This window comes from Cherax quadricarinatus, chromosome 9, assembly GCF_038502225.1.
Source record: "Cherax quadricarinatus isolate ZL_2023a chromosome 9, ASM3850222v1, whole genome shotgun sequence".
NCBI lineage: Eukaryota > Metazoa > Arthropoda > Malacostraca > Decapoda > Parastacidae > Cherax > Cherax quadricarinatus.
Genome location: NC_091300.1, coordinates 2,689,241 through 2,715,352, shown reverse-complemented (window position 1 = coordinate 2,715,352; position 26,112 = coordinate 2,689,241). Strand labels below are relative to the sequence as shown.

At 47.5% G+C, this 26,112-nt stretch overlaps 1 protein-coding gene across 4 annotated transcripts in view; it reads left to right on the top strand.

Annotated features, from left to right (window-relative positions):
• The first annotated feature begins 1,589 nt into the window (after positions 1 to 1,589).
• Positions 1,590 to 26,112, top strand: part of mol (dual oxidase maturation factor 1 mol) — a 226,191-nt gene continuing 201,668 nt past the window's right edge. For 2 of the 4 annotated variants that reach the window (XM_053772921.2, XM_053772924.2), the window contains exon 1: positions 1,590 to 1,797. Coding sequence is in view for 1 of the 4 variants with exons in the window: in XM_053772920.2 (XP_053628895.2) it covers positions 2,008 to 2,120 (113 nt within the window). In the remaining 3 variants the exon portion in view is untranslated. Of the gene's footprint in view, positions 1,798 to 1,986; positions 2,121 to 2,251; positions 2,480 to 26,112 lie in introns of those variants that run through there. The other 2 variants (XM_053772920.2, XM_053772925.2) reach the window with 2 other exon arrangements.

The following is a 26,112-nucleotide window of genomic DNA, read 5'->3' as shown; positions in this document are numbered from 1 at the left end:
TGGTGAGTCATCACCTGTGTATGTATACTGTGGTGAGTCATCACCTGTGTATGTATACTGTGGTGAGTCATCACCTGTGTATGTATACTGTGGTGAGTCATCACCTGTGTATGTATACTGTGGTGAATCATCACCTGTGTATGTATGCTGTGGTGAGTCATCACCTGTGTATGTATACTGTGGTGAATCATCACCTGTGTATGTATACTGTGGTGAGTCATCACCTGTGTATGTATATTGTGGTGAGTCATCACCTGGGTATGTATACCATGGTGAGTGGTGAGGTGGGTATGTATATTATGATAGGTGATACATCACCCACTAACTATGCTTGTATCCACTCCTGCTGCTGGTGTTGCTGCTGCTGCTGCTGTTGCTGCTGCTACTACTGCTGTTGCTGCTGCTGCTCGACCTTTTCTAGTCCTCCTGACATTTCCAGCGATGCCTCAGTGAAGGCTTCTCTCAACCTCCAGTTCAGTCCTCCTCACCTCCCACCTCTCATCCTTCGTCACACCACCCTCTCTCTCTCTCTCTTCACTCCCTGCTATGCTATTTTCGAATTCTCTTTCTGCTCCCCTTCTCATCCATGAGTAGTCACTCCTACCACTTCTTACATATCTTCCACTCTTCTTTTTTCTCTGTTTTAGATGTCACTGTACTCAGAAGTCTGTGCCTCGCTGCACTTCTTTGTACACCATGGGCTCTCCCTCTGTTGTTCAATCTCTCTTTGGCTTCTCTGGCACATTGTAAGTAAGGTCTCTGTCATCTTGCACACTCTCTTACTTTACGTTGACTCTTCCACTGAAGTTGACTCAGGAATCTCAATATTTCTGTGTAAATTATCTCTGCTGTAATCTGCTTCCTCATACAGTTCCTCCAGTCTAGTTCCTCGGCATCCCTACCTTCACGAGGTGGTCTTAAAGTAGACCATCCCTACACTTACTCCAGGTAGTCTAAACGTAGCAACATGTAATTATCTGCTAGAGTTTTCTCATATTCGACATTATCAATGTCCATTTAACTTGAGGAAAAGAGCTGGTCTAGTCTTACTGGGCATTCTTGTGGTGTGTTTGTTTTCAGAGATGTTTGGCCCGTGGAGTTCAATCAGGCTTGCTTCTCTTACTCTCTCCATTTCCCATCCTAATCATAGTGGGAGGTGACGGGTGTGACAATATGTGGTGGTGATGGGTGTGACAGTGTATGCTAATGGGTACCTGGAGGTTACCTGGAGGTTATTCCGGGGATCAACGCCCCCGCGGCCCGGTCCACGACCAGGCCTCCCGATTTATAATGGGTTTGAAAGTTGGGTAGCATTGAAAATGGATTGGGCAAATATTTTTGTATAGTGGGTTTGGGCTCAATAAGGACCTGCCCGTAGGCCTGCTGCAGTGTTCCTTCAGTCTTATGCCCTAAGTCTGTGACGAGTGTGGTGAGGAGTGTATGAATGTGTGGTGACGAGTGTATGAATGTGTGGTGAGGAGTGTATGAATGTGTGGTGACGAGTGTATGAATGTGTGGTGACGAGTGTATGAATGTGTGGTGAGGAGTTTGCCAATCTCACTTTCTTTCTCTAGTGCGAGTGGTGTGTGTGTGTGGCGGAGTGGTTCAGTAAATCTCTAGCTCTGGTGAGGGGAGTGCGTGTGTGTATGTGTGTCAGCGTCTGCTTTCCCCGTCACCGCCTCCCTCAGCACCCGTCGGCATGCTTCTGCAGGCCAGGCCACTCCTGCAGAAGCCCAGCTACTGCGGCCAATAATCTGCGGAAACACAGGGACGCCTCGCAGCTCCGCCGCAACCATGGTAAGTGTAGAGAGAGGGGGGAACGATGGGGGTGTTTGTGTGATGGGGGAAGAGAGAGAGAGCGGGAAGTGTCTACGGGACAGCGCCTACGCCGCCAATAGGCTGGGTTTTGTCTATGAGCTTCCGTAGGCCGTGGAGCGACGAGGTCAGGAGGTGGGTGAGCAAGTGTGATTGGCTGAAGCGCGCGACCTTCCGGGCGGCCAGCCATGGATGTCCTTGGACAACCGGACCGAAGTGTTAAATCCTAGCGAGGAGAAACAGCACGCGCAGTCTGACTCCAACTGCGCGCGTGCGGCCAACAGTCTCCCCAGGATAAAACAAAAGTGAGTTGACCTAAATATGCGAGACTCCGCGGATGTGTCTAGTGTGTAGTGAAACTTTGTTTACACGCTGCGCTGCGCTGGTGCGCCTCAGGGAGAGTTACTGCCTCCACCAGTGTTCTGTGTCTCTCCTGCAGTGTAGCCATGTCGTGGTGGTGGTGTTGTGAAGTGTTTCAGGAGAGTTACCACCTCCAACAGTGTTGTGTCCTGCAGTGTAGCCATGTCGTTGAGGAAGTATTTCAGGGAGAGTTACTACGTCCACCAGTGTTATGTGTGTCTCCTGCAGTGTAGCCATGTCGTTGTGTTGGTGTTGTGCAGTGTTTCACTGAGAGTTACCATCTCCACCACTCTTGTGTCGCCTTGTGAGTAGCCATGTTCCTGGGTAGGTGTCGTGGAAGAGTTACCATCCCCACCAGCGTTCTGTGTGATGTCTTGTAGTGTCGGCTGTTCCACTGTCGTACAGACTGTGGTGTTGCACTGACCCTCCCTGGTCACCCGTCTACACACGGGTATCCATCCCATCCTTGCAATGTGAGGTGTATCTCATGATAATAAAAAAAAAAAAACCTCTTGTAAGTGACTGAAACAAAAATGTGACGAGAAATCTTAATTCCGGATCCTGTAAACTGGCTTATCTGCAAATTCTTAAGCAATGTATGAACCTTGGTTTAAAACCCATGACTGAGCAATAAAACGATGAGGAATCTTTAGTGTTGTGAAGCAGGCGAAGGTATGTCACCTGCCTCTCATACATTGTGAGGTTTACCTGGAGAGTGTTCTGGGGGTCAACGCCTCCTGCGGCTAGGTCCATGACCAAGCCTCGCGGTGGGTAAGAGCGTGATAAACCAAGTGATTACTGCTGGCCGCTCGCAATCCAACGTACGAGCCATAGCCCAGATGGTCAGGTACTGACTTTACGAATCTGTCCAATTTCCTCATGAAGATATCCAGGGGTCTATTGGTAATCCCCCTTATGTATGCTGGGAGGCTGATAAACAGTCTTGGGTACCGACACTTATTGTGTTGTCAGTGTGCTCAAGGTACCCCTGCTTTTCATAAAGGGTATGTTGTACTGTCTTCTGAATCTTTTGCTTTCGTAAAGAGTGATTTCTATGTGCAGATTTGGGACCAGTCCCTCTAGGAATTTCCAGTTGTAAATTATGATGTATCTTTCTCTCCTGCAGTTCAGTGAGTACATATCAAGGAACTTCAAACGTTCCCAGTAATTAATGTGATTGACTGAACACATATGTGCAGTGAAGGTTCTCTGTACATTCTCCAGATCTTCGGTTTCGCTGCCTTGAAGGGGATTGTTAGTGTACAGCAATATGCCAACCTAGAGAGAACAAGTGCCTTAAAGAAGATTATCATTGGCTTGTCATCCCTTGTTCTGAAGGTTCTCCTTCACCATGCTATCATTTTCCTCACAGTTGGAACAGTAACACTGTTGTGATCCTTGAAGGTGAGATCCTCTGACATTATCACCTCACGTAAGTTTTTCGTTCTATTGTGTGGTTAGAATTTGTTTTATACTCTGTTTTAGCTTTTATTTCTTCGTGTTTTCCTGCCTCACACACGTCACCTGCCTCTCACACGTCACCTGCCTCACACACGTCACCTGCCTCTCACACGTCACCTGCCTCACACACGTCACCTGCCTCACACACGTCACCTGCCTCTCACACGTCACCTGCCTCTCACACGTCACCTGCCTCACACACGTCACCTGCCTCTCACACGTCACCTGCCTCACACACGTCACCTGCCTCTCACACGTCACCTGCCTCACACACGTCACCTGCCTCTCACACGTCACCTGCCTCACACACGTCACCTGCCTCTCACACGTCACCTGCCTCACACACGCCACCTGCCTCTCACACGTCACCTGCCTCACACACGTCACCTGCCTCTCACACGTCACCTGCCTCACACACGTCACCTGCCTCTCACACGTCACCTGCCTCTCACACGTCACCTGCCTCACACACGTCACCTGCCTCTCACACGTCACCTGCCTCACACACGTCACCTGCCTCTCACACGTCACCTGCCTCACACACGCCACCTGCCTCTCACACGTCACCTGCCTCACACACGTCACCTGCCTCTCACACGTCACCTGCCTCACACACGCCACCTGCCTCTCACACGTCACCTGCCTCACACACGTCACCTGCCTCTCACACGTCACCTGCCTCACACACGCCACCTGCCTCTCACACGTCACCTGCCTCACACACGCCACCTGCCTCTCACACGTCACCTGCCTCACACACGTCACCTGCCTCTCACACGTCACCTGCCTCACACACGTCACCTGCCTCTCACACGTCACCTGCCTCTCACACGTCACCTGCCTCTCACACGTCACCTGTCTCACACACGTCACCTGCCTCACACACGTCACCTGCCTCACACACGTCACCTGCCTCTCACACGTCACCTGCCTCTCACACGTCACACGTCACCTGCCTCACACACGTCACCTGCCTCTCACACGTCACCTGCCTCACACACGTCACCTGCCTCTCACACGTCACCTGCCTCACACACGTCACCTGCCTCTCACACGTCACCTGCCTCACACACGTCACCTGTCTCACACACGTCACCTGCCTCTCACACGTCACCTGCCTCTCACACGTCACCTGCCTCTCACACGTCACCTGCCTCACACACGTCACCTGCCTCTCACACGTCACCTGCCTCTCACACGTCACCTGCCTCACACACGTCACCTGCCTCTCACACGTCACCTGCCTCACACACGTCACCTGTCTCACACACGTCACCTGTCTCACACACGTCACCTGCCTCTCACACGTCACCTGCCTCTCACACGTCACCTGCCTCACATACGTCACCTGCCTCACACACGCCACCTGCCTCTCACACGTCACCTGCCTCACACACGTCACCTGCCTCTCACACGTCACCTGCCTCACACACGTCACCTGCCTCTCACACGTCACCTGCCTCTCACACGTCACCTGCCTCTCACACGTCACCTGTCTCACACACGTCACCTGCCTCACACACGTCACCTGCCTCACACACGTCACCTGCCTCTCACACGTCACCTGCCTCACACACGTCACCTGTCTCACACACGTCACCTGCCTCTCACACGTCACCTGTCTCACACACGTCACCTGCCTCTCACACGTCACCTGCCTCACACACGTCACCTGCCTCTCACACGTCACCTGCCTCACACACGTCACCTGTCTCACACACGTCACCTGCCTCTCACACGTCACCTGTCTCACACACGTCACCTGCCTCTCACACGTCACCTGCCTCACACACGTCACCTGCCTCTCACACGTCACCTGCCTCACACACGTCACCTGCCTCACACACGTCACCTGCCTCACACACGTCACCTGCCTCTCACACGTCACCTGCCTCTCACACGTCACCTGCCTCTCACACGTCACCTGCCTCTCACACGTCACCTGCCTCTCACACGTCACCTGCCTCACACACGTCACCTGCCTCTCACACGTCACCTGCCTCACACACGTCACCTGCCTCTCACACGTCACCTGCCTCTCACACGTCACCTGTCTCACACACGTCACCTGCCTCTCACACGTCACCTGTCTCACACACGTCACCTGCCTCTCACACGTCACCTGCCTCTCACACGTCACCTGCCTCTCACACGTCACCTGCCTCACATACGTCACCTGCCTCACACACGTTACCTGCCTCACACACGTCACCTGCCTCACATACGTCACCTGCCTCACACACGTCACCTGCCTCACACACGTCACCTGCCTCACACACGTCACCTGCCTCACACACGTCACCTGCCTCACACACGTCACCTACCTCACACACGTCACCTGCCTCTCACACGTCACCTGCCTCTCACACGTCACCTGCCTCTCACACGTCACCTGCCTCACACACGTCACCTGCCTCTCACACGTCACCTGCCTCACATACGTCACCTGCCTCACACACGTTACCTGCCTCACACACGTCACCTGCCTCTCACACGTCACCTGCCTCTCACACGTCACCTGCCTCACACACGTCACCTGCCTCACACACGTCACCTGCCTCACACACGTCACCTGCCTCACACACGTCACCTGCCTCACACACGTCACCTGCCTCACACACGTCACCTGCCTCACACACGTCACCTGCCTCACATACGTCACCTGCCTCACACACGTCACCTGCTTCACGCACGTCACCTACCTCACACACGTTACCTGCCTCACACATGTCACCTGCCTCACACACGTCACCTGCCTCACACACGTCACCTGCCTCACACACGTCACCTGCCTCACACACGTCACCTGCCTCACACACGTCACCTTCCTCACACACGTCACCTGCCTCACACATGTCACCTGCCCCACACGAGTCAGCTCAGAGTGAAGTCACCTGCCTCACACACGTCACCTGCCTCACACGAGTCAGCTCAGAGTGAAGTCACCTGCCTCACACACGTCACCTGCCTCACACACGTCACCTGCCTCACACGAGTCAGCTCAGAGTGAAGTCACCTGCCTCTCAAGCGTTAATTAATATCCCACCCTGCCCTACACCGCCCAACTCCACCTACTCAGAATTACCTCACCGCACCTCTCTCAGCACACCACCTCACCTCACCTCACCTATACTCTCTTACATTTCCTTCTTCTCTCTCCATGGATGAAGTTCTTTGTTTCCATAGACGATTAAAGGCACCATCTACCGTATTCCTCTGGTCAGTTCTATGGTTCACCTTATCTGTCATAGAACCATCCGCCAAATGTTGCTCCATATACCTCAACAAATATACATCCTCCATATCGGGGGCGTCGACCCCCGAAACCCTCTGCAGGTATAATCCAGGTATACTTCCTCCATTCTGATATTCAGTCTTTCGTTGCCAAGATTTTTTGGCTACTCTCATTAATTTATTCTTTTTCATGTTCACTTTTCATTGCTTCTGATATATATATATATATATATACCTCGTAAATCACTCCACCAACCGTTGCAACTTATAATAATCTCCCGAAAGAACCGCGTCATCAGCAAAAAGCAACTATGACGAATCTCACTTTGTATGAGAGTAGTATAAATACTCATATATATATACATGTCTCCATTACGTAATGGCTTGGTATAGAGCGAAACGTTGCCACAATAAATGTCACATAGTTGCACTTGTGTCCTTTTACTTTACATATTGTCGGTAATTCTACCAACTTTATTACAGTATAAATACTCATATGTATATATATATATATATATATATATATATATATATATATATATATATATATATATATATATATGTGTGTGTGTGTGTGTGTGTGTGTGTGTGTGTATGTGTGTGTGTATGTGTGTGTGTATGTGTACTCACCTAATTGTGGTTGCAGGGGTCGAGACTCAGCTCATTCTCTCTCTGTTTCTCTGTCTCTTTCTCTGTCTGTCTGTCTGTCTCTCTCTCTCTCTCTCTCTCTCTCTCTCTCTCTCTCTCTCTCTCTCTCTCTCTCTCTCTCTCTCTCATAAAAACTTTGAGTATATTAGTCATAATGTATCATCAGTGTGAATAATAACACTCAGTGACTTGAACAATTCTGGTGATCAGGAGAGTGAAGTTATTACCCAACTAACACATTTATCCATTACCTGAGACACTTATCCATGACCTGAGACACTTATCCATGACCTGAGACACTTATCCATTACCTGAGACACTTATCCATGACCTGAGACACTTATCCATTACCTGAGACACTTATCCATGACCTGAGACACTTATCCATTACCTGAGACACTTATCCATTACCTGAGACACTTATCCATGACCTGAGACACTTATCCATTACCTGAGACACTTATCCATTACCTGACCTGACCTGATGCACTTATCCATTACCTGAGACACTTATCCATGACATGAGACACTGAGATACTTATCCATGACCTGAGAAACTTATCCATGACCTGAGACACTTATCCATTACCTGAGACACTTATCCATTACCTGAGACACTTATCCATGACCTGAGACACTTATCCATTACCTGAGACACTTATCCATGTCCTGATGCACTTATCCATGACCTGAGAAACTTATCCATGACCTGAGACACTTATCCATTACCTGAGACACTTATCCATTACCTGAGACACTTATCCATGACCTGATGCACTTATCCATGACCTGAGAAACTTATCCATGACCTGAGACACTTATCCATGACGTGATGCACTTATCCACTACCTGAGACACTTATCCACGACGTGAGACACTTATGACTCACGAAATCGTAATGACACGATTGCAAACAAATCATACCACGGACGGGGATAGAAATATACCTAGTTGGATGAATCTTATTGTGGCTAGCTGGTCCAGTGGCTAGCGCGACGGTCTGGAGTTTTGAGACTCTCTGATCGCGGGTTCTATCCTGGTCCGTGGTATGGTTTGAGGCACTTATCCATGACTTGAGGCACTTATCCATGACCTGAGGCACTTATCCATGACTTGAGGCACTTATCCATGACCTGAGGCACTTACCCATTAATTACCTGTGTGTGTGTGTGTGTGTGTGTGTGTGGAGAGGAAACCCATTACTTTCCTTCTCTTTATAAGAACTTTGTTCACCGAGAAGATAACTTGGAGAGATAGATAGATAGATAGATAGATAGAGAGTTAGAGATTTCTTTCCAGTAAAGTGGGTATCTCTCAGCCCCCCTCAGCCCTCTGAGGGACTTAGTCCTCATAAAGCCGTTTGACACGAAGGAAGAGTCCACTAGCCCCTTCCGGGAGGGCTAAGTCCCTCAGAGGGCTGAGGGGGGGGGGTGAGAGGGCTGAGAGATACCCCATTTACTGGAAAATTTTCTCCACATTTCTGGTTGACAAGCTTGCTAGCTGACTGGCTGGTTGACTGGTTGACATGCTAGCTGACTGGCTGGTTGACTGGTTGACATGCTAGCTGGCTGGCTGGTTGACTGGTTGATATGCTAGCTGGCTGGCTGGTTGACTGGTTGACATGCTAGCTGGCTAGCTGGTTGACTGGTTGACATGCTAGCTGGCTGGCTGGTTAACTGGTTGACATGCTAGCTGGCTAGCTGGTTTACTAGTTGACATGTTAGCTGGCTGGCTGGTTGACTGGTTAACATGCTAGCTGGCTGGCTGGTTGACTAGTTGACATGTTAGCTGGCTGGCTGGTTGACTGGTTGACATGCTAGCTGGCTAGCTGGTTGACTAGTTGACATTTTAGCTGGTTGGCTGGTTGACTGGTTGACATGCTAGCTGGCTGGCTGGTTGACTGGTTGACATGTTAGCTGACTGGCTGGTTGACTGGTTGACATGTTAGCTGGCTGGCTGGTTGACTGGCTGACATGCTAGTTGGCTGGCTAGTTGACTGGTTGACATGCTAGCTGACTGGCTGGTTGACTGGTTGACATGCTAGCTGGCTGGCTAGTTGACATGTTAGCTGGTTGACTAGTTGACATGCTAGCTGGCTGGCTGGTTGACTGGTTGACATGCTAGCTGGCTGGCTGGTTGACTAGTTGACATGCTAGCTGGCTGGCTGGTTGACTAGTTGACATGTTAGCTGGCTGGCTGGTTGACTGATTGACATGCTAGCTGGCTAGCTAGTTGACTAGTTGACATTTTAGCTGGTTGGCTGGTTGACTGGTTGACATGCTAGCTGGCTGGCTGGTTGACTGGTTGACATGCTAGTTGGCTGGCTAGTTGACTGGTTGTCATGCTAGCTGGCTGGCTAGTTGACATGTTAGCTGGCTGGCTGATTGACTAGTTGACATGCTAGCTGGCTGGCTGGTTGACTGGTTGACATGCTAGCTGGGTAGCTGGTTGACTAGTTGACATGTTAGCTGGCTGGCTGGTTGACTGGTTGACATGCTAGCTGGCTGGCTGGTTGACTGGTTGACATGTTTGCTGACTGGCTGGTTGACTGGTTGACATGTTAGCTGGCTGGCTGGTTGACTGGTTGACATGCTAGTTGACTGGCTAGTTGACTGGTTGTCATGCTAGCTGGCTGGCTAGTTGACATGTTAGCTGGCCGGCTAGTTGACATGCTAGCTGGCTGGCTGATTGACTAGTTGACATGCTAGCTGGCTGGCTGGTTGACTGGTTGACATGCTAGCTGGGTAGCTGGTTGACTAGTTGACATGTTAGCTGGCTGGCTGGTTGACTGGTTGACATGCTAGCTGGCTGGCTGGTTGACTGGTTGACATGTTAGCTGGCTGGCTGGTTGACGTACTAGCTGGCTGGCTGGTTGACTGGTTGACATGTTAGCTGGCTGGCTGGTTGACGTACTAGCTGGCTGGCTGGTTGGTTGACTGGTTGACATGCTAGCTGGCTGGCTGGTTGACTAGTTGACATGCTAGCTGGCTGGCTGGTTGACTGGTTGGCATGCTAGCTGGCTGGCTAGTTGACATGTAAGCTGGCTGGCTGGTTGACGTGCTAGCTGGCTTTCTGGTTGACTGGTTAACATGCTAGCTAGCTGGCTGGTTGACTGATTGACATGCTAGCTAGCTAGCTGGCTGGTTGACATGCTAGCTAGCTGGCTGGTTGACTGGTTGACATGCTAGCTGACTGGCTGGTTGACTGGTTGACATGCTAGCTGGCTGGCTGGTTGACTGGTTGACATGCTAGTTGACTGGCTAGTTGACATGTTAGCTGGCTGGCTGGTTGACGTGCTAGCTGGCTTTCTGGTTGACTGATTGACATGCTAGCTAGCTGGCTGGTTGACTGGTTGACATGCTAGCTGACTGGCTGGTTGACTGGTTGACATGCTAGCTAGCTGGCTGGTTGAAAGTTTGACATGCTAGCTGACTGGCTGGTTAACTGGTTGACATGCTAACTGGCTGGCTGGTTGACTGGTTAACATGCTAGCTGACTGGCTGGTTGACTGGTTGACATGTAGCTGACTGGCTGGTTGACTCGTTGACATGCTAGCTGGCTGGCTGGTTGACTGGTTAACATGCTAGCTAGCTGGCTGGTTGACTGATTGACATGCTAGCTAACTAGCTGGCTGGTTGACATGCTAGCTAGCTGGCTGGTTGACTGTTTGACATGCTAGCTGACTGGCTGGTTAACTGGTTGACATGCTAGCTGGCTGGCTGGTTGACTAGTTGACATGCTAGCTGGCTGGCTGGTTGATTGGTTGGCATGCTAGCTGGCTGGCTAGTTGACATGTTAGCTGGCTGGGTAGTTGACATGTTAGCTGGCTGGCTGGTTGACGTGCTAGCTGGCTGGCTGGTTGACTGGTTGACATGCTAGCTGACTGGCTTGTTGACTGGTTAACATGCTAGCTAGCTGGCTGGTTGACTGATTGACATGCTAGCTAGCTAGCTGGCTGGTTGACATGCTAGCTAGCTGGATGGTTGACTGGTTGACATGCTAGCTGACTGGCTTGTTGACTGGTTGACATGCTAGCTGGCTGGCTTGTTGACTGGTTGACATGCTAGTTGACTGGCTAGTTGACATGTTAGCTGGCTGGCTGGTTGACGTGCTAGCTGGCTTTCTGGTTGACTGATTGACATGCTAGCTAGCTGGCTGGTTGACTGGTTGACATGCTAGCTGACTGGCTGGTTGACTGGTTGACATGCTAGCTAGCTGGCTGGTTGACAGTTTGACATGCTAGCTGACTGGCTGGTTAACTGGTTGACATGCTAACTGGCTGGCTGGTTGACTGGTTAACATGCTAGCTGACTGGCTGGTTGACTGGTTGACATGCTAGCTAACTGGCTGGTTGACTGGTTGACATGCTAGCTGGCTGGCTATTTGACTGGGTAACATGCTAGCTAGCTGGCTGGTTGACTGATTGACATGCTAGCTAGCTAGCTGGCTGGTTGACATGCTAGCTAGCTGGCTGGTTGACTGGTTGACATGCTAGCTGACTGGCTGGTTGACTGGTTGACATGCTAGCTGGCTGGCTGGTTGACTAGTTGACATGCTAGCTGGCTGGCTGGTTGATTGGTTGGCATGCTAGCTGGCTGGCTAGTTGACATGTTAGCTGGCTGGCTGGTTGACGTGCTAGCTGGCTGGCTGGTTGACTGGTTGACATGCTAGCTGACTGGCTTGTTGACTGGTTAACATGCTAGCTGGCTGGCTGGTTGACTGGTTAACATGCTAGCTAGCTGGCTGGTTGACATGCTAGCTAGCTGGCTGGTTGACTGGTTGACATGCTAGCTGGCTGGCTGGTTGACTGGTTGACATGCTAGTTGACTGGCTAGTTGACATGTTAGCTGGCTGGCTGGTTGACTGGTTAACATGCTAGCTAGCTGGCTGGTTGACATGCTAGCTAGCTGGCTGGTTGACAGTTTGACATGCTAGCTGACTGGCTGGTTAACTGGTTGACATGCTAACTGGCTGGCTGGTTGACTGGTTAACATGCTAGCTGACTGGCTGGTTGACTGGTTGACATGCTAGCTAACTGGCTGGTTGACTGGTTGACATGCTAGCTGGCTGGCTGGTTGACTGGGTAACATGCTAGCTAGCTGGCTGGTTGACTGATTGACATGCTAGCTAGCTAGCTGGCTGGTTGACATGCTAGCTAGCTGGCTGGTTGACTGGTTGACATGCTAGCTGACTGGCTGGTTGACTGGTTGACATGCTAGCTGGCTGGCTGGTTGACTAGTTGACATGCTAGCTGGCTGGCTGGTTAATTGGTTGGCATGCTAGCTGGCTGGCTAGTTGACATGTTAGCTGGCTGGCTGGTTGACGTGCTAGCTGGCTGGCTGGTTGACTGGTTGACATGCTAGCTGACTGGCTTGTTGACTGGTTAACATGCTAGCTGGCTGGCTGGTTGACTGGTTAACATGCTAGCTAGCTGGCTGGTTGACATGCTAGCTAGCTGGCTGGTTGACTGGTTGACATGCTAGCTGACTGGCTGGTTGACTGGTTGACATGCTAGCTGGCTGGCTGGTTGACTGGTTGACATGCTAGTTGACTGGCTAGTTGACATGTTAGCTGGCTGGCTGGTTGACGTGCTAGCTGGCTTTCTGGTTGACTGATTGACATGCTAGCTAGCTGGCTGGTTGACTGGTTGACATGCTAGCTGACTGGCTGGTTGACTGGTTGACATGCTAGCTAGCTGGCTGGTTGACAGTTTGACATGCTAGCTGACTGGCTGGTTAACTGGTTGACATGCTAACTGGCTGGTTGGTTGACTGGTTAACATGCTAGCTGACTGGCTGGTTGACTGGTTGACATGCTAGCTAACTGGCTGGTTGACTGGTTGACATGCTAGCTGGCTGGCTGGTTGACTGGATAACATGCTAGCTAGCTGGCTGGTTGACTGATTGACATGCTAGCTAGCTAGCTGGCTGGTTGACATGCTAGCTAGCTGGCTGGTTGACTGGTTGACATGCTAGCTGACTGGCTGGTTGACTGGTTGACATGCTAGCTGGCTGGCTGGTTGACTAGTTGACATGCTAGCTGGCTGGCTGGTTGATTGGTTGGCATGCTAGCTGGCTGGCTAGTTGACATGTTAGCTGGCTGGCTGGTTGACGTGCTAGCTGGCTGGCTGGTTGACTGGTTGACATGCTAGCTGACTGGCTTGTTGACTGGTTAACATGCTAGCTGGCTGGCTGGTTGACTGGTTAACATGCTAGCTAGCTGGCTGGTTGACATGCTAGCTAGCTGGCTGGTTGACTGGTTGACATGCTAGCTGACTGGCTTGTTGACTGGTTAACATGCTAGCTAGCTGGCTGGTTGACATGCTAGCTAGCTGGCTGGTTGACTGGTTGACATGCTAGCTGACTGGCTTGTTGACTGGTTGACATGCTAGCTGGCTGGCTTGTTGACTGGTTGACATGCTAGTTGACTGGCTAGTTGACATGTTAGCTGGCTGGCTGGTTGACGTGCTAGCTGGCTTTCTGGTTGACTGATTGACATGCTAGCTAGCTGGCTGGTTGACTGGTTGACATGCTAGCTGACTGGCTGGTTGACTGGTTGACATGCTAGCTAGCTGGCTGGTTGACAGTTTGACATGCTAGCTGACTGGCTGGTTAACTGGTTGACATGCTAACTGGCTGGCTGGTTGACTGGTTAACATGCTAGCTGACTGGCTGGTTGACTGGTTGACATGCTGGCTAACTGGCTGGTTGACTGGTTGACATGCTAGCTGGCTGGCTGGTTGACTGGGTAACATGCTAGCTAGCTGGCTGGTTGACTGATTGACATGCTAGCTAGCTAGCTGGCTGGTTGACATGCTAGCTAGCTGGCTGGTTGACTGGTTGACATGCTAGCTGACTGGCTGGTTGACTGGTTGACATGCTAGCTGGCTGGCTGGTTGACTAGTTGACATGCTAGCTGGCTGGCTGGTTGATTGGTTGGCATGCTAGCTGGCTGGCTAGTTGACATGTTAGCTGGCTGGCTGGTTGACGTGCTAGCTGGCTGGCTGGTTGACTGGTTGACATGCTAGCTGACTGGCTTGTTGACTGGTTAACATGCTAGCTGGCTGGCTGGTTGACTGGTTAACATGCTAGCTAGCTGGCTGGTTGACATGCTAGCTAGCTGGCTGGTTGACTGGTTGACATGCTAGCTGACTGGCTTGTTGACTGGTTAACATGCTAGCTAGCTGGCTGGTTGACATGCTAGCTAGCTGGCTGGTTGACTGGTTGACATGCTAGCTGACTGGCTGGTTGACTGGTTGACATGCTAGCTGGCTGGCTGGTTGACTGGTTGACATGCTAGTTGACTGGCTAGTTGACATGTTAGCTGGCTGGCTGGTTGACGTGCTAGCTGGCTTTCTGGTTGACTGATTGACATGCTAGCTAGCTAGCTGGTTGACTGGTTGACATGCTAGCTGACTGGCTGGTTGACTGGTTGACATGCTAGCTAGCTGGCTGGTTGACAGTTTGACATGCTAGCTGACTGGCTGGTTAACTGGTTGACATGCTAACTGGCTGGTTGGTTGACTGGTTAACATGCTAACTGACTGGCTGGTTGACTGGTTGACATGCTAGCTGGCTGGCTGGTTGACTGGTTGACATGCTAGCTGGCTGGCTGGTTGACTGGTTAACATGCTAGCTAGCTGGCTGGTTGACTGATTGACATGCTAGCTAGCTAGCTGGCTGGTTGACATGCTAGCTAGCTGGCTGGTTGATTGGTTGACATGCTAGCTGGCTGGCTGGTTGACTGGTTGACATGCTAGCTGACTGGCTGGTTGACTGGTTGACATGCTAGCTGGCTGACTGTCTAACTGGCACGCCATGTTTCGTATCACAGCCATCATACAAACTTGTATTGGGTGTTAGCAGTGCAGACCAAAGCACGTACCTCGCTGCCCCTCACGCCCAGGGCACCTCGTGACATCCGTTTGCTTGCATTACTGGGCATCGTCAGCTGTCTGCTTAGAGTCTTCCGTCACCACTAACGAGAGGACGACTGGGGAGGGGAGGATGTGATGGGTGTTTCTCCCTCAAAGGGAAAAAAACAGAAGTCCTCTGACACGGGTCTTGCCTCAGGGGTAGCGCTGACCCCTGAGATAGACTCCAGGTAGCGTTGTACGTAACGCAGGGAGCAACGGACGGGGAAAAGCTATTGTTGCTACGACTCACAGGTGAGTACGATTTTTTTCCTCCTAGTTTCATGTGTTTCGAAATTGATGTGTGTGGATGCTCGTGAAAAAAACAAGGATTTTTTTGGAGAGTTGAGGAAAAGACTGATATGAATACTTATCTCTGATCCCCGACTGGTCGATGTTTTGTTATTGGTTTAGAAATCACTTGTTTTGTCGATGTTTTAATCTTAGTTCGAGACTTACCAGTTTGGCCATAATAAACTTTATCGAAAATTTTGCAAGGAATCTTATAGATGCATCCATCAGCATTGATAAAGAATTCCCCCCAAAATGCTGACGGATGTGTCTATAAGATTCCTTGTAAAATTTGCGATAAAGTTTATTACGGTCAAACTGGTAAAAATCTCGAACTAAGATTAAAACAACATAAATATAACATTAGAACTGGACAAGATTCTAATGCTCAATTTATTCACGTGAGAGATTTTAACCATCCAATTGATTTTCAAAAAGTTGAGAAAGTTGTATCAAGCAAGTCCATGGTTGACAGGAATATAATTGAATCTTGTTTCATAAAAAGTAGCTTAGAAAATAATATGAATATTTCCTTTGGTTTATATAAAGTAGATTCATTTATAATTATTAAAATTTGGGAGGAATTTAATAATACATTGGACAAATAATAAATATTAATTTTTGGGTAGAGTACTTGAGTTGGGCAAATATTTCGTTAGTAGTATGTCGTGAAGGACCTGACTAGTTGGGCCAGCAGGCCTGCTGCAGTGTTCCTCCTTTCTCATGAGTCGGGTGTCGTCGCGCGTCAAGTGTTGATGTATTGTCTTTATAGTTCCTTGATAATGTGAGAAGTCACGAAAGCGCTTGGAATTTTACTATTCTTTCACAGTGGTTGTTTTGCATATTTTGATATCACCTGTTTACTGTGATCTTATTGCATATATATATATATATATATATATATATATATAATATATATATATATATATATATATATATATATATATATATCGTGCCGAATAGGCAGAAATTGCGATCTTGGCTTAAATAGCAACGCTCATCTTGCCATATAGGACAAGTGAAAATTTGTGTATGCAATAATTTCGCCAAAATCATTCTGAACCTAACGAAAAAAATATATTTCACTGTGCTTGTTCAGTATTAAATTATTGTAAAGAAATCTAAAATATATTTAGTTGGGTCAGGCTAAAATAAATTGTTCTTGTTATAATAAGGTTAGGTAAGTTTTCTAAGTTCCTTTTGGTGCAAAATTAAAAATTTTTACATTAACATAAATCAAAAAAATATATCTTTAAACTTATAAGAGAAAATTTTAGTAAAGACTTAATTTTAAATGAGTTCTTGCTAATTGACCAGTTTTACATATTCGGCACGACATATACATATATATATATATATATATATATATATATATATGTCGTGACGAATAGGCAGAACTTGCCATCTTGGCTTAAATAGCAACGTTCATCTTGCCATATAGGACAAGTGAAAATTTGTGTATGCAATAATTTCGCCAAAATCATTCTGAACCTAACGAAAAAAATATATTTCATTGTGTTTGTTTAGTATTAAATTATTGTAAACAAATCTAAAATATATTTAGTTGGGTTAGGCTAAAATAAATTGTTCTTGTTATAATAAGGTTAGGTAAGTTTTCTAAGATTCTTTTGGAGCAAAACTAAATTTTTTTTACATTAACATTAATGAAAAAAATATATCTTTAAACGTATAAGAGAAAATTTTAGAAAGGACTTAATTTTAAATGAGTTCTTGCTAATTGACCAGTTTTACATATTAGGCACGACATATATATATATATATATATATATATATATATATATATATATATATATATATATATATATATATATATATATATATATATATATATATATATAAATATATATAAATATATATATATATATATATATATATATATATATATATATATATATATATATATATATATATATATATATATCAGTAACTTAGCTCACTCAATAATTTTGGTTGACGCAAGTTGATGTGAACATGAGGGTTACCAACTATAACTGACCTGAGTATAAAGTGACCCAGGTTGTGGTGAGTCACTGGCAGAACAGCTGTGGATTCACCCACCAAGCTACACAAGTCAGTGGTTGTACACAAGGTTATTGTACACATCACTAGGGACTGGTTGACAGCCTCACCTACTTCGGGATAACCGGTTAACCAGTCCTGGTAGCTTCTCTCTGGGCCTGACCACTTTTTTCCCACCTCTTTCCCATCTTCCCGCTGACGCAGGACAACTGTGGCAGTATTCACTCTTGGTTATCCCCTTGTGTGTGTACTCACCTGGTTGTGGTTGCAGGGGTCGATTCACAACTCCTGGTCTCGCCTCTTCACAGGCCGCTACTAGGTCACTCTTCCCGCTCCATGAGCTTTATCATACCTCTTCTTAAAACTATGCATGAAGCGTGCCTCCACTACATCTCTTCCCAGACTATTCCACTTCCTGACAACTCTGTAACTCAAGAAATACTTCCTAACATCCCTTTGATTCATCTGAGTCTTCAACTTCCAACTGTAACCCCTTGTTGCTGTGTCCCACCTTAGGAACATCCTGTCTCTCTCCATCTTGTCGATTCCTCTCAGTATTTTATATGTCGTTATCATAGTCCCCCTATCTCTCCTGTCCTCCAGTGTCATCAGGTCGATTTCCTTTAATAACTTCTCCTCGTAGGACATGCTCCTTAGCTCCGGGACTAGTCTTGTTGCAAACCTTTGCATTTCTCTAATTTCCTTACATGCTTGGCTAGATGTGGGTTCCAAAATGATGCTGCATATTCCAATAGAGGCCTGACGTACACAGTGTATAGGGTCCTGAAGTATTCCTTACTGAGATGTCGGAATGCTATTGTTAGGTTTGCCAGACGCCCTTCAGGAAATACCTGTCTTCCTGACAGGTATTCCCTGATCCATTGCAATGTCTTCCCTGTTATACCTGCCTAGTCCTCCAGCGTTTGCTCTAATCTCTTGTGTGGAACTGTGTCAAAAACCTTCTTACAGTCCAAGAAAATCAATCTACCCACCCCTCTCTCTTGTCTTACTGCTGTCACCCTGTGTGTGTGTGTGTGTGTGTGTGTGTGTGTGTGTGTGTGTGTGTGTGTGTGTGTGTGTGTGTGTGTGTGTGTGTGTGTGTGTGTGTGTGTGTGTGTGTGTGTGTGTGTGTGTGTGTTTAGATTCATTACTTAACTTTACCACTCTTATGGTGAAAAAATATTTCAATATTCGTGTGTTTGTGTGCACGTCATTTGGTTCTGCCGAGGTACGACTGCGGGGTGGAGCTCCAGCTCCTGGTCCCGTCTCCTACCCATTAATCACTTGCTGTTGCCGGTAATTAACCTCCATCATACATAGTATGATTCCACCATCTTGTCACCTATGTCATTCTACTTATTATCATCTCTTGCCATATTCTTTTCTTTCAAAGTTCCCGAGTCCCATCAAAGTTTTCAGCTTCCATCTGTGTCCTCTTGCTCTGCTGCCTTCCATATCAGAACCTCCCAGCCTTTTGTTCATCATGTTCTTGTCTACCCTGACCTTCACTCTGAGTGTGACGCGGCGAGGTTCACCTTCAACTTCTAACTCATCTTTCTTACCTCCGGCACCTGTCTGGTAGCAGCTTTATCAAGCTTCTCACGCTACTTGTTGTGCTATACTCACTGCTAAGGGATTCCTCGTTCACCTGCTTGCAAGCGATTTATGCCGTCATCAGTCGTCTCACTCACCACTCATTCTACTGCGTTCATCAGGGATATAACCTCACACTGATGTTTGTGTTATGACGAGCCCTTCACTGGTGTCGTTGACACTATGGCAATAATAAAAGACCCCAATGGAAATAAGTCACTTTGTCTGACTATTTTGGGTTATCCCAGGATTTTTACACCTATGTTGCTATGTATGATAATCTATGTAACTGTATTTGTGTATACGTGAATAAACTTACTTGCCACATGACCCTGACCCCTGGCTGACCCTTGGCTGACCGCTGGCTAACCAATGTGACCTAGTTGTCTGTGAGTGCACACACGTCGCTCCTTCTGGTCTACTGTTAGTCAAAAAGTTTGGAAATGCCTCCTGACACGAGCGTCTGGCAGATGATAAGCCAGTGTAGTGGACTTGACTGGTCTCCTGACATCAGTCTGTTATCTTCTATGAAGTTACTCCATAACTATCTTCTATTAATAACATGTTCATTTTTCCACTATAATCTACCTTGTCCATAATTACTATCACATCTGCTTTGTCTGTTTCGTAAGGTGAAGTCCAGGATCTTTCCTTAATTCATGGTATAACTTAACAAGTCTTTGAAGACAGTTGTGTTGTAGAGTTCTGAAGTCTGGACCTTGTCTCTCTATGGACCTTGTCTCTCTGGACCTTGTCTCTCTGGACCTTGTCTCTCTGGACCTTGTCTCTCTGGACCTTGTCTCTCTGGACCTTGTCTCTCTGGACCTTGTCTCTCTGGACCTTGTCTCTCTGGACCTTTTCTCTCTGGATCTTCTCTCTGGACTTTCTCTGAACTTTCTCTCTGAACCTTCTCTCTCAGGACCTTCTCTCTCTGAACCTTCTCTCTCTGAACCTTCTCTCTCTGGACCTTCTCTCTCTGGACCTTCTGGACCTTCTGGACCTTCTCTGTGGACCTTCTCTCTGGACCTTCTGGACCTTCTCTCTGGACCTTCTCTCTGGACCTTCTGGACCTTCTGGACCTTCTGGACCTTCTGGACCTTCTCTCTGGACCTTCTGGACCTTCTGGACCTTCTCTCTGGACCTTCTGGACCTTCTGGACCTTCTGGATCTTCTCTCTGGACCTTCTGGACCTTCTCTCTGGACCTTCTGGACCTTCTCTCTGGACCTTCTGGACCTTCTGGACCTTCTGTACCTTCTCTCTGGACCTTCTGGACCTTCTCTCTGGACCTTCTGGACCTTCTCTCTGGACCTTCTGGACCTTCTCTCTGGACCTTCTGGACCTTCTGGACCCTCTCTCTGGACCTTCTGGACCTTCTGGACCTTCTCTCTGGACCTTCTGGACCTTCTCTCTGGACCTTCTGGACCTTCTGGACATTCTCTCTGGACCTTCTGGACCTTCTCTCTGGACCTTCTGGACCTTCTCTCTGGACCTTCTGGACCTTCTCTCTGGACCTTTTGGACCTTCTGGACCTTCTCTCTGGACCTTCTGGACCTTCTCTCTGGACCTTCTGGACCTTCTGGACCTTCTCTCTGGACCTTCTGGACCTTCTGGACATTCTCTCTGGACCTTCTGGACCTTCTGGACCTTCTCTCTGGACCTTCTGGACCTTCTGGACCTTCTCTCTGGACCTTCTAGACCTTCTCTCTGGACCTTCTGGACCTTCTGGGTCTTCTCTCTGGACCTTCTGGACCTTCTCTCTGGACCTTCTCTCTGGACCTTCTGGACCTTCTGGACCTTCTCTCTGGACCTTCTGGACCTTCTCTCTGGACCTTCTGGACCTTCTGGACCTTCTGGACCTTCTCTCTGGACCTTCTGGACCTTCTGGACCTTCTCTCTGGACCTTCTGGACCTTCTGGACCTTCTGGACCTTCTCTCTGGACCTTCTGGACCTTCTCTCTGGACCTTCTGGACCTTCTGGACCTTCTGGACCTTCTCTCTGGACCTTCTGGACCTTCTCTCTGGATCTTCTGGACCTTCTCTGTGGACCTTCTGGACTTTCTGGACCTTCTCTCTGGACCTTCTGGACCTTCTCTCTGGACCTTCTGGACTTTCTCTCTGGACCTTCTGGACCTTCTGGACCTTCTCTGGACCTTCTGGACCTTCTCTCTGGACCTTCTGGACATTCTCTCTGGACCTTCTGGACCTTCTGGACCTTCTCTCTGGACCTTCTGGACCTTCAATATGGATATATTGACTTATGCTCTGATATTAAGAATCTTAATAGTAACTGTCATGGAGTAACTCTGGGTAATGATAATTTCAGAAATTGTGTAAAAACAAAGATGAATAGGAAAAATGTGCAGAAGAAAAAACATATGATGGTATTTTATGCTAACAGTCGAAGTGCAAGAAATAAAATTAATGAACTACGTTTGGTAGCATGTGCTGGGAACTTTGATATCATTGCATTAACTGAAACGTGGTATGATTTAAAGAGTCGGGATATGACTGCTGAGTGTAATATTCAGGGATTTAAGTTATTCAATGTGGATAGATGTAATGGGAAGGGGGGAGGAGTTGCAGTGTATGTTCGAGAAAATATTAATTGTTGCATAAAAAAAGGTATAAAAATAGATGGAGCAGTAACAGAGTCTGTTTGGGTAGAGTTCGTGGAGGGTCAAGAAAAACTAATTCTAGGTGTAATATACCGACCTCCAGGCTTGGATCACGATAGAGGGAGACTTCTTTGGGACGAAATTGTTAGGGCTTCTGGACACAGTAACGTAGTCATAGTAGGGGACTTTAACTTTAGCCAAATTGACTGGAATTCTTTGACAGGTAATCTAGAGTCCAGTGACTTCATGGAAACAGTTCAGGACTGTTTTCTGAAACAGAGTGTAACTGAACCTACCAGGGGTAATAATTTGCTAGACCTAGTCTTGTCAAATAAGGAAACACTCGTGAATAATCTGGAGATCACTGAAGAGCTTGGCGCAAGTGATCACAAATCCATCACCTTTAGCATTAATTGGGAATGCAAGAATAATGATAATACAGTAAAAATCCCCGATTTTCGTTCTGCCGATTATAATGGACTTAGGGAACATCTGTCTAATCTTGATTGGGGTTATCTAGCTAATGATTTTATTGACGATAATCATACTTATGAATATGAAGGGATCTGCTTTTATGATTGTTTTCTTAATAATGTACACAGTGCCCAGAGTATATACATTCCCCAGAGAGAAATTAGGTCTAATAATAACGATCCCAAATGGGTTAACAGGAGGCTAAAGCATCTATTAGGGGAGAAAAGGGGAATTTATAGGCGCATCAGAAGAGGAGAGGTTAACCTTACTGACCAATATGTTCAGCTTAAAAGAGAAGTAAAAAAGGCGATTAGAAAGGCTAAACGTGACTATGAAATTAGAGTTGCTAATGAATCAAAGACTAATCCAAAGGGGTTCTTTCAAGTGTATAGGACGAAGGTGAAGGAAAAAGTAGGACCTCTGAAATCTGGGAATGGACAGCTGACGGATAATGAACTGGAAATGTGTTCCTTATTTAATGACTATTTTTTGTCAGTTTTTACACAGGAAGATGTAAATGAGATTCCAGTAATTAACAATTATTTAGTTCCTGATGAATTTAAGTTAACTAATATTACTGTCACGAGGGACATGGTTATTAAACAGATAGACAAACTGAAACAAAATAAGTCCCCGGGACCCGATGAGTTGTTTTCAAGGGTACTTAAGGAATGCAAGATGGAGCTTAGTCAGCCATTAACGAGTGTATTCAATGCGTCCATCCTTACCAGTGTTGTGCCAGAGATGTGGAAGATGGCTAATGTGGTTCCTATATTCAAATCAGGGGATAAGTCCACTCCTTCAAATTACCGTCCAATAAGCCTGACATCTATAGTGGGCAAGTTATTAGAATCAATTATAGCTGATATTATCAGAAGTCACCTTGAAGAGCATAACTTGATAAATGAATCTCAGCATGGATTCACGAGAGGTCGTTCCTGCCTGACAAACTTACTGACGTTCTTCAATAGAACATTTGAGGCAGTTGACAGCGATAAGGAATATGATATTGTTTATTTGGATTTTAGTAAAGCTTTCGATAGAGTACCTCACAAGAGACTCTTAAGAAAAGTGGCAGCTCATGGTATAGGAGGTAAAGTTCTAGCATGGATTGAGGCATGGCTTACCAATAGAAAGCAGAGAGTTACCATTAATGGAGTGAAATCTGAATGGGGATTAGTCACTAGTGGCGTTCCACAAGGATCAGTTTTAGGCCCTCTCTTGTTCATAATTTACATTAATGACCTTGATGAAGGGATTACTAGTGACATGAGTAAGTTTGCTGATGATACAAAGATAGGCCGTATAATTCACTCTGAGGAGGATATCAATGAACTCCAGGACGATTTGAACAAATTAATGTCTTGGTCTGAGAAATGGCAGATGAAGTTTAATGTGGATAAGTGTAAGGTACTTGCCCTTGGTAATGAAAATAACCCTCGAAGCTATAATCTAGGTGAAGTAGAGCTTGGTCATACAGAATGTGAAAAAGACTTGGGAGTCATGGTAAGCAGAAATCTAAAGCCAAGACAGCAGTGCCTCAGTGTGCGCAACAAGGCCAACAGATTACTTGGATTTATCTCAAGAAGTATAAGTAACAGAAGTCCAAAAGTTATTTTACAGCTCTATACATCACTAGTGAGGCCTCATTTAGATTATGCTGCTCAGTTTTGGTCCCCTTACTACAGGATGGACATAGACTCATTAGAGAACATACAGAGAAGAATGACTAAAATGATTTACTGTGTAAGGAACCTCCCGTATGAAGATAGACTTAAAGCCTTAAATCTCCACTCTCTGGAGAGGCGTAGAATGAGGGGAGATATCATTGAAGTGTATAAGTGGATGACGGGCATAAACAAGGGAGACATTAATAAAGTACTGAGGGTGTCGAACCAGGTAAGAACCAGGAATAATGGATTTAAGTTGGATAAATTTAGATTTAGAAAGGACATAGGTAAGTACTGGTTTTCTAACAGAGTTGTAGATGCGTGGAACAGTCTTCCCAGTGGGGTGATAGAGGCTAGGACCTTGGGTAGCTTTAAGAAGAGACTGGACAAATATATGAGCGGGAGGGGCTGGGTTTGATTGGTGTTGGGGGGTGCGGGAGTTGTTTCTTGAGTAGCTTTAGGTAGATGTCGTTTTGATAAGGACCTGCCTCGTATGGGCCAGTAGGCCTTCTGCAGTGTTCCTACATTCTTATGTTCTTATGTTCTTATGTTCTCTCTGGACCTTCTGGACCTTCTGGACCTTCTGGACCTTCTCTTTGGACCTTCTGGACCTTCTCTCTGGACATTCTGGACCTTCTGGACCTTCTCTCTGGACCTTCTGGACCTTCTGGGCCTTCTCTCTGGACCTTCTGGATCTTCTCTCTGGACCTTCTGGACCTTCTGGACCTTCTCTCTGGACCTTCTGGACCTTCTGGACCTTCTCTCTGGACCTTCTGGACCTTCTGGACCTTCTCTCTGGACCTTCTGGACCTTCTCTCTGGACCTTCTGGACCTTCTGGACCTTCTCTCTGGACCTTCTGGACCTTCTGAACCTTCTGGACCATATCTCTGGACCTTCTGCACCTTCTGGACCTTCTGGACCTTCTCTCTGGACCTTCTGGACCTTCTCTCTGGACCTTCTGGACCTTCTGGACCTTCTGGACCTTCTGGAACTTCTGGACCTTCTGGACCTTCTCTCTGGACCTTCTGGACCTTCTGGACCTTCTGGGCCTTCTGGACCTTCTGGACCTTCTCTCTGGACCTTCTGGACCTTCTGGACCTTCTCTCTGGACCTTCTGGACCTTCTCTCTGGACCTTCTGGACCTTCTGGACCTTCTCTCTGGACCTTCTGGACCTTCTGGACCTTCTCTCTGGACCTTCTGGACCTTCTCACTGGACCTTCTGGACCTTCTCTCTGGACCTTCTGGACCTTCTGGACCTTCTTCTGGACCTTCTTCTAGACCTTCTTCTGAACCTTCTGGACCTTCTGGACCTTCTGGACCTTCTTCTGGACCTTCTTCTGGACCTTCTTCTGGACCTTCTTCTGGACCTTCTGGACCTTCTGGACCTTCTGGACCTTCTGGACCTTCTGGACCTTCTTCTGGACCTTCTTCTGGACCTTCTTCTGGACCTTCTGGACCTTCTGGACCTTCTGGACCTTCTTCTGGACCTTCTGGACCTTCTGGACCTTCTGGACCTTCTGGACCTTCTTCTGGACCTTCTGGACCTTCTTCTGGACCTTCTTCTGGACCTTCTTCTGGACCTTCTTCTGGACCTTCTTCTGGACCTTCTGGACCTTCTTCTGGACCTTCTTCTGGACCTTCTTCTGGACCTTCTTCTGGACCTTCTTCTGGACCTTCTTCTGGACCTTCTGGACCTTCTGGACCTTCTGGACCTTCTGGACCTTCTGGACCTTCTTCTGGACCTTCTTCTGGACCTTCTTCTGGACCTTCTTCTGGACCTTCTGGACCTTCTTCTGGACCTTCTTCTGGACCTTCTTCTGGACCTTCTTCTGGACCTTCTGGACCTTCTGGACCTTCTGGACCTTCTGGACCTTCTGGACCTTCTTCTGGACCTTCTTCTGGACCTTCTTCTGGACCTTCTTCTGGACCTTCTTCTGGACCTTCTTCTGGACCACCTTCTGGACCACCTTCTGGACCTTCTGGACCTTCTGGACCT